The 9520-nt window shown below is 41.0% G+C and overlaps 1 protein-coding gene across 1 annotated transcript; it reads right to left on the bottom strand.

The window, feature by feature from the left end:
* Nucleotides 1–1444: 1444 nt before the first annotated feature.
* Nucleotides 1445–6063, bottom strand: LOC121273180 (tubulin alpha-1A chain). Its single transcript, XM_041180162.1, has 4 exons — nt 5947–6063; nt 3440–3662; nt 3065–3213; nt 1445–2957 (listed from the first exon to the last, which is right to left on the bottom strand). Exons 1-4 carry the CDS (start codon nt 5947–5949, stop codon nt 1977–1979), a joined length of 1356 nt encoding a protein of 451 aa, XP_041036096.1. The 5' UTR covers nt 5950–6063; the 3' UTR covers nt 1445–1976.
* Nucleotides 6064–9520: the final 3457 nt, after the last annotated feature.

The raw sequence follows: 9520 nt of genomic DNA, 5'->3' as shown, positions 1-9520 counted from the left end.
GTCATGCTTGCGGACAGACCGAAGGTGACCGCTTTGTGGTCCTCCATCCCCTCCCCTTTTCCGATCCCCCTTTTTCCAATAATTCATAATTTTTTTTTTACAAATATATTTTTCTTTTCCCTCCTATTTTTAAATTTATTTCGATCTATTGTTTCATCTCCACCTTTTAGCCCATTTCAATCCCTTCCCCCACCCCACCCCTACTAGGGCCATCTGCTGCTAGCCTGTCCTACTTGCTACCCTTAATGTTCCCATTAGCACATCCTTTAAATAATATCACCACCGTCAACACCCCTTTGTCCTTTTGTCTATGACATCTTTGGCAGTCTCTTCTTGGCCTCCACCTATCACTGGTTCCCTATCGAGCTCTACCTGTCCCACCCTCCTCTACCAGCTTATATTTCATCTCATTTCTATATGTCTTGGTTCTGATGAAGGGTCATACGGACTTGAAACATCAACTGTATCCCTCTCTGCAGATGCTGACAGACCTGCTGAGTTTTTCCAGGTATTTTTGTTTTTGTTCTAGATTTCCAGCCTCTGCAGTATTTTGCTTTTATCTATCTCTCTCTCTCTTCCTTTAAGATGCTTGCTAAATCGGTAAAACCTACCTCTTTGACCAAGTTCTTGGTCACTTGTCCTACTGTCTCTTTATGTGACTTTGTGTTAAAATTTGTTAATTGCTCCTGTGAAGTACAGTAGTTTTACAGAAGTTGCAATATAAATTCAAGACTTTGTCGTTGAAATGCACATGGCTAATACAATGCTGGAATATGTTCTTATGTGAAAATTACAGATAAGGGAAAAAAAAATCTTTCTAGCTGCTGGCTTTTCAACACTTGAGGCTCACATGGAGAGCAACGGTTGAAAAGGTAGACCCTAAGTCATGGAACTAAATCCCTACCAGAGGTAAAATTTCATAAAAAGGCCCAAAAATGTTCCCATAGGTTGTACCTATTTTTATGTTATCAGCCAAATCACTGTAATCTCAGCTCCCCTTCTCAGGGGGTCTATTCCATTTTTCAGTGTGCTGGGAATATGACAACATTTATATAAAATATATATTATGTATTATTAAAAAATTATGTGACAATGCCCTTGCCTTACATCAACCCAGTATAATTGCATTAGAATGTTTTGTTGATGAATTGAAACTGATTCAAGTATCTAGGGAATTAATATTTAAGGCAATTTTAACTATCTAGACTACAAGGATTGTCTTCAAGTTCCTGTTTAATCTTAAGAAATGAATGGTTTGGATTGACTTCAGATGGTATTTTGGGACTTCCAAGTATTTAAGTATAAATGTTGGTAGCTGCACTGTTCTCAAGTCCCATTTAATTCTGAAAACTCCAGCATTTGCTGTGCCCTATTACCTAATGAGTGCTAGCAGAAAAGGAGGGCAATTCTGTTAAACAAATGTTAAAATACAATGAGGCAGATGAAGACAGGGATCTTATTTATTGAGAAAGCAATAAAGACAGAACATGTGAGTTACATTTGCAACAGAAGTTGGCTTTGCAATGCTGCACAGCAATCTCTCAATTTAGATGTACATTGCTACAGATTGTGACTAATTATGCAGGTTAAAAATTCAATCACACCTTTGTTTAAATAATGAAAAGCCCAGCTATCCAATGACCTAAAGCCATTTGAGGTCAATTCAGGAGGCTTGGCATAATGATGCCACACAGGGGCCTCAAAAGTTGGGTAGAAGAAAAGTTGTATAAAACAGAAGAGTATGCTCTTTTTTAAAAAAAAAATAAATATGGAATGCAAACATCATTAAGGTGTGATTGAATAATAATGGCCATGACTTATGCAGCAGTGTGTATCTTGATGATTACCAAATTGAAGGGCCCTACTTCAAATTGGTTAATCTTCAGTTACAATTCACTGTGTTTAATTCACAATGTTTTGTACTTTTATCTTGGTTCCCTGTTACAGCAGCACCATATTGTGATGTGAAAAACATTTTAATATTCTTCCCCTTCCTCCTCTCCTTCCCCTTCTACAGAGTCAACACCAACTTCTTCGTAATCTTTCTCCAGAGCAGCCATGTCCTCACGGGCCTCTGAGAATTCTCCCTCCTCCATACCCTCACCAACATACCAGTGAACAAAGGCACGCTTGGCATACATCAGGTCAAATTTGTGGTCCAGGCGAGCCCAAGCTTCAGCAATGGCAGTGGTGTTGCTCAGCATACACACAGCCCGCTGAACCTTGGCCAGGTCACCTCCAGGTACCACAGTGGGAGGCTGGTAGTTGATACCAACCTTGAAACCAGTTGGACACCAATCCACAAATTGGATGGTACGTTTGGTTTTAATAGTAGCAATAGCTGCATTGACATCTTTTGGCACCACATCACCACGGTAAAGAAGACAGCAGGCCATGTACTTGCCATGGCGAGGGTCACATTTGACCATCTGGTTGGCTGGCTCAAAACAAGCATTGGTTATCTCCGACACAGAAAGCTGCTCATGATAGGCTTTCTCAGCTGAGATAACTGGTGCATAGGTAGCCAATGGGAAGTGGATACGGGGATATGGCACCAAGTTGGTCTGGAATTCGGTCAGATCAACATTCAGAGCACCATCAAAGCGGAGGGAGGCAGTGATAGAGGACACTATCTGGCCTATTAATCGGTTGAGGTTGGTGTAGGTTGGTCGGTCAATGTCTAGGTTTCGTCGGCAGATGTCATAGATGGCTTCATTGTCAACCATGAAAGCGCAATCAGAGTGCTCCAGGGTGGTGTGGGTAGTCAGGATAGAGTTGTAGGGCTCTACCACTGCGGTAGACACCTGTGGAGCTGGATAGATGGAGAATTCAAGCTTGGATTTCTTGCCATAGTCAACAGAGAGACGTTCCATCAGCAGGGATGTAAAACCAGATCCAGTACCTCCGCCAAAGCTGTGGAAGACCAGGAAACCCTGGAGACCTGTGCATTGGTCAGCCTGTGGAAGACAAATGTAAATTTCAGTTACCTGGCATCTAAATATGGCCAGCTGCAACATTTAGCTTCCACTTGGGGATACCTGTCCACACAGGTAACAATACTCACTAGTTTACGGACTCGGTCCAGAACCAGGTCAATGATCTCCTTGCCAATTGTGTAATGACCACGGGCATAGTTATTGGCTGCATCTTCCTTCCCAGTGATGAGCTGCTCAGGGTGGAACAGCTGGCGATAAGTACCAGTGCGAACCTCATCTGACGAAGGAAAGTATAAAATTTTAGTTACTCAGCTGTGGATTATTAAACAGGTAGAGAAAGGGTGATTTGTGATTAACAAAAAGTGGCAGATTGGAAACCTACTGAAACACAATGACCCATGTATAGTTTTTCAGATATATCAAATACTGCTTTCAAGCCAAATGGAGAATGGTCTCTGCAAATAGCTAATAAACAACAAAGACTGAAATTAGTTGTCATCTACCTATCACAGTTGGTTCCAAGTCCACAAACACAGCTCGTGGAACATGCTTTCCTGCTCCTGTCTCACTGAAGAAGGTGTTGAAGGAATCATCTCCACCTCCAATGGTCTTGTCACTGGGCATCTGCCCATCAGGCTGGATGCCGTGTTCCAAGCAGTAGAGCTCCCAGCAGGCATTTCCAATCTGCACTCCAGCCTGGCCAACATGGATACTGATGCACTCACGCTGCACAGAAAAAATAAAGCTGTGATCAACTACTTGAACACCTTGCCTAAAATTTATTCCATACAAATTTATTTCTGCATTCATGCTTATCCTAAGCACCAGCTTTAGGAGTGGTCAACAGTCCCCCAACATGGAGGCAAATGTACACTCCCTCTGAATCAACTGCAAATCTGATAGTTATCTCAGACATCTGACCAGCTGATGGGACAGTAATGACTTAAGCAGAAGGGAGGTATGGTTGGGTGACTACACACAGCAACTTATGAAGCAGCTCCAAGACTCATTTAGTTAGTATGAAGTAGTTGTAATTGTGCTGGATTCACCAACAGGTCACTGTGTCTGGGGCAGAATTGCTATCCTTGTGGTTGTGTGTACATTAGGGGTGACTTGGGAACTGATATTAGAAGAAATTTTATCCAATAGAACAGGTCAATGTGTGTGTGACAGGGTGGAGGGTCTCACATGCTCAGTCGGAGTGGGACTCACATGTTTAAGGGAGGTACCATGAAGAAGCAGACAGACAACTCGAGATAAGTCTAGTATGGACAGAAACAGGATAAAATGTAGTCATTAAGGTTTGCAGCTGATACAGAAAAATTAGGCACATCATCCAGCAGTTCAGCAAGTTTTATAGTTCCTCCTCAGAACTCCACCCTTAATATTGCATAACGGGGTTACATCAGTATTAATTGAGATAAAATGTAATTACTTTCTAATGCCTTGCATTCTACCATTTTGATGTGCATTTAACTATCTGTCTTTATTAAATACATGAACTGCTTTTGAAGTAATGATTGGCACTTCACAAAGCAATTCAAATCTCATTTTAATCCTTGTGATGCCCTCGTTTGAGCTTGAATATACATTTGAAGGTGAAAATTAATTTTATTCAGGAAATAATTTGAATGAAGCGTAAAAGAATAACGCTTTCATAACTCAACATTTTTGTGAGATGCGAGTTTGATAAAAGAGCTTTAGTCCCTCCTGTAAGGTATAGTTAATCTCTAGAACGTGATTGCTCTGCAAATCAAGAGCTGCTTCTTGCTAGACAATAGCGCTTATTCTGAGAAACCATATCCGCTAGGCTGAAAAAACACATCCGTGCAATTCTTTTGAGTTCAGTACTGCAATATTCATGAGCTGGTCAAGTCACTGGTTCTGATGCTGAATTTGGGTGGGGTCACACTGCAGTGCGGATTGTCTCCACCTACCACCACCCTCCCCTCCCAAAAAATCCCTTCAGATTTGTTTTGTCGGACGCCAAACCGTCGGTCAGATTGAAATCTTTTCTCCAAGCCATTTTTCAAATAGGACCTATTTCAAACCAGTAACCAATACGGACTCCATTATTGTCTACTTCCAATCGCTAGCATAAAGCTGCGTGAATTACAATGCTGTCTATTTCTTGGTGACCTAGTTTGACGTTGGCTTTGTGCCCTACGCATGACAATTACTGACGTAATGCCGCTAGTAAGTAGACCTGCAGTGATTTCGCCAGGGGATCGGTATGAAATTCTCCCACTTGCAGCTATGGTCGACAAACCATTGAACAGGAAAGTGAAGTATGTGGAGACGTTACAGTATCCCGACAAAACAAAATAATTTGAAGGGGAGGATTGTTAAATTCAACTCACATCCTCAGCTCATTACTTAGAGCCACTCCCTATTGCATTAAAACATAAGATTTTACGTTTCAAAATTCCCATCGTTTTAGATCGATTTGTAACAGTTGGCGAAAAGCTTTTAAAACAATGATCTTTTTCTTGGCCTATCCTAATAAATTCGCCGTTAATTTGGGTCATTTTTTTTCTAGATATTTGCAGAAGTCCACTGAAAAGTGACTAAGTATGAAGTGGATTATATTGACCGAAAATTGCATGTGAATAGCGTACATGTACATTCCCTTCCCATGTTATTTTGATCTTAATAGTTATTTCCCATTGTAATCAAAACATTTATAGACAACAGTTTATTACATTGCATTTACAGCAGGCAGGCCATTTGGCCCGGTGTTTATGCTCCACACGAGCCTCCTCCCAACCTGCTTCATCTCACCCTATCAGCATATCCTTCTGTTAATTTTTCCCCAAGTACGCGTCTAGCTATTCCTTAATGTTTTATGTTTAAGAGATTAATTTGCGTAGTGTAATTCAAAGATTAAATAAACCAAGTGTACTGAAAAATACATAATTAGGATGCTTCAAAATTAGGACAAGTACAATACAAAATTTAAATGTGTAGCTTGCTGGGAATAAACCCCTTTTCGCATTAAACAGCATCTTACCATGATGCCTGGTCCTTGGTAGTAGACAAAACAAATGGAATAAAGAGGAGGCTTGAGCGACTTCTTCCTACAGCGCGACTTTTACGGGTCGTCGTAAGAAAAAACCTACAATTCAGATGGGAGAGACATGTTCTTATACTAGGAGCAGACTGCGGGACTTGGGCAGCGGTCCCATTCTCATTGGAGAAATTGAGTTTGAGTGACGGGGAACCACCACAATGCCGACTCTCTAATAGGAGGATACGTCCTCCGTTAGGTGCCTCACGGGTCTTGATTGGACAAACGCTCCTGAATAAGCTAATCGCCTTGACCACTTGTGGTTCCTAACAAAGGCTTGACATTTGATAAAACACCATAAAACTGGGAGAACGAAACAATATAAGGTTCAGCTTTTTGAAACGTAAAACATCTTAACAATCATTCAAACGGCCATCCTTCGAAAACGGCATTGTCCCGTTTTATAAGGAGAAATTCAATGTAGATATCCTTTCACTGTTGACTTGATACTGGAAAACGCATTATTGGAACTGCTCACTACATGGAGGAAACGATTGGGTAAATTATAAATAGCAATTTACAAATAATTTTCTGGCTATTCTTTGCCTTAACACATTAGGATGGCCACAATTGATAAAGCAACGTTTCAATTTCTTTGACAAAAGGAATTTTCTCTTCCCAACGAATAATGCATTTTTGACATAAAAATTCACGCTGATGGATTAATAATCACTTAATACCAGCTTTACACTACTGGAACCTGAATGTAAAAGGTGTTATTTTATTTACAGGTTACTGCAACATGAATACGATGACCTGTAATGTTTACTACGCTGGCTCTTTGTCTCATTTGTAACGAGGTGTGGCTGAATTGCCTCTTTTCTAGCAGAGAACGTTCCTCTTGTTGCAATTCATCCAGTGCTCTCTAATGCTAACGGCGCCTTCTCTGTTCTTGTCACACCCAATAAACTTCCCAGCAAATACTGCCTTCAGTGGGAGGAAAATAAAACCCATTCCTTACTTGAGCAACTTTGTTTTGAAGAAGAGTCATACAGACTCGAAACGTTAACTCTGTCTTTCTCTCCACAGATGCTGTCAAATCTGCTGACTTTTTCAAGCAATTTTTGTTTTTGACTTTGTTTTTTTGTCGGTAGTGTTTCATGTTACAAAACTGACAATGGGGCCGGGCGGGGCGGAGGAGATTTTTTTCATGTTTGAAAGGCAGTCCTTTGTTTCTGTGGGTATGTTAATGCAGAGCCACTTTAATTTGCAGTGACTTTACAGTCTAAACCTGATTTTGTCAAGTTATATAAAAAGGTCATTTTCGCACAATTTCCCAGTAACCTCACACAATTAGTTAAACCGTTTTTATTTCAGTTGATCTTGATTGTACAAGCGTTTAAACAATTCAGTTCCACGGAATATGATTTAGTAGGGGAATTTTGTTTTTCTGCTGGCAGAGAAGGAATAAGGCTGATTGCAACACTAGACAATAGCCAGGTGTAAGCTTCAATCGTATCTATCAGCCAATGCATAGGCTGGAAAGGAGTGTGTTACAAGAGATCGAGGTGTTCAGACTAGACTGTGAACGGCTATAGTGAAGATAGATTGATTTGTTAAAGTCATCTGAATACAAATATGTGCCTGTCAAGAATGGAAGTCCAACTTCTGTTCCTTTATTGTACGGGAAAACAATAGTATCGTAACCTTTTTCTAAAGTTATTATTCGCTCCTGTTAAAATTTATCAATTTCAAAAGAATGGAATGCTCCTGTGTACCATGTGACTCATACTGCAGTGATATTGTACCATGTGATTCATACTGCAGTGATTTTTTTCCTTCAATTTATCCTCAGATTTTTTTCCTTTATTACTCCTATCCTGAAGGTGAAGATTCCAGACAACCACAAGGAGTGATTGTGGCCATCTGCTACCTTACCCAAGTCACCATTCTTCACAATAGATACACTTTACTGGGACAGTTTACATTACGCACTAGATTAGGATCGTTTTTAGCAATTCCTAAAATGGGATTTCCTCATGAATTCTCATTGTTTTAATTTATATGACAGTGGCTTGTTTTCCCAAAAAAATACAGTATTTGAGAAAGCAAAGTATTCGGATCCAACTGGAACTGGATAGTATCAGATCAACACAGTGATTTCAAAGACATTTAATCTATTTCCGATACTGTAACTTTTGCCATAATTATTAGCATCTGCGCTAGCATGGCACCAATTCCTAATAATGATCGGTTGCACCTGACTTTATTTGTCCCTGTGTTTGGCTGTGCAAATCTGATCATAAAATCAACATCCTGGGTGTTACCATGGACCAGAAACTTAACTGGACCAGCCATATAAATACTGTGGCTACAAGAGCAGGTCAGAGGCTGGAAGTTCTGTGGTGAGCAACTCACCTGTCCAAAGCCTGTCCACCATCTACAAAGGCACAAGTCAGGGGTGTGAAGGAATACTCTCCATTTGCACGGATGAGTGCAGCTCCAACAACATTCAAGAAGCTTGACACCATCCAGGACAAAGCAGCCCACTTGATTGGCATCCCATCCACCACCTTCAACATTCAATCCCTCCACTACTGACACCCAGTGGCAGCAGCTCACCAAGGCTCCTTAGACTGCACCTTCCAAACCCACGACCTCTACCATCTAGAAGGACAAGGGCAACAGACACATGGAAACACCACCACCTGCAAGTTCCCCTGCAAGCCATACACCACCCTGACTTGGAAATATATCGCTGTTCCTTCACTGTCACTGGGTCAAAATCCTGGAACTCCCTCCCTAACAGCACTGTGGGTGTACCTATACCACATGGACTGCAGCGGTTCAAGAAGGTGTCTCACCACCACCTTCTCAAGGGCAATTAGGGATGGGCAATAAATGCTGGCTTAACCAATGATGCCCACATCCTATGAACAAATAAATTTTAAAAAAGATAGATTTGCTATGACCCCTAGTCCACCTATGCATTATTTCTTGCAGGTTTGTACCTGAGCTGCTGTAAATAATGTCCATTTAATGCACGGAGGCAAATTTAATTTGTTTGTCTCCTTTTTGTTTCTCTTTAAAGATCCTTCATAGGGTACAGTAGCAAGGCAGGGCAGGGTTGATCCAGAGAGCCATTCTTCACTTGTCATGGATGGGACTGTGAGGGTACAACATAACCTGATCTTGTGCTATCTCACTATTCACATGTGTACCTCCAGCAAAAGCTGCTGCATAGTCTTACACAGAGTTACATAGAACAAGAGAGCACAGAAAAAGGCCATTCACCTCAACCATTCCATGCTGACCATAGAACCATTGAACCTTAGAAAAGTTACAGTGCAGAAAGAGGCCATTCAGCCCATCTTGTCTGTGGTGGCCAAAAAGAGAAAAAATAAACTAGCTGCTCATTTTAATTCCACTCTCCAGCACCTGGTTTGTAGCCTTACAGGTTACAGCACTTCAGTTGCAGATCCAGGTAACTATTAAATGAGTTGAATGTTTCAGCCTCAAACACCAACTTAGACAGTGAATTCCAGACACCCACCACCCTCTGGGTGAAAAAGATTTT

The sequence above is a fragment of the Carcharodon carcharias genome, chromosome X (assembly GCF_017639515.1).
Source record: "Carcharodon carcharias isolate sCarCar2 chromosome X, sCarCar2.pri, whole genome shotgun sequence".
Lineage (NCBI taxonomy): Eukaryota > Metazoa > Chordata > Chondrichthyes > Lamniformes > Lamnidae > Carcharodon > Carcharodon carcharias.
Note: the sequence above shows the minus strand (reverse complement) of the source record. Positions and strands in the feature narration are given on the sequence as shown.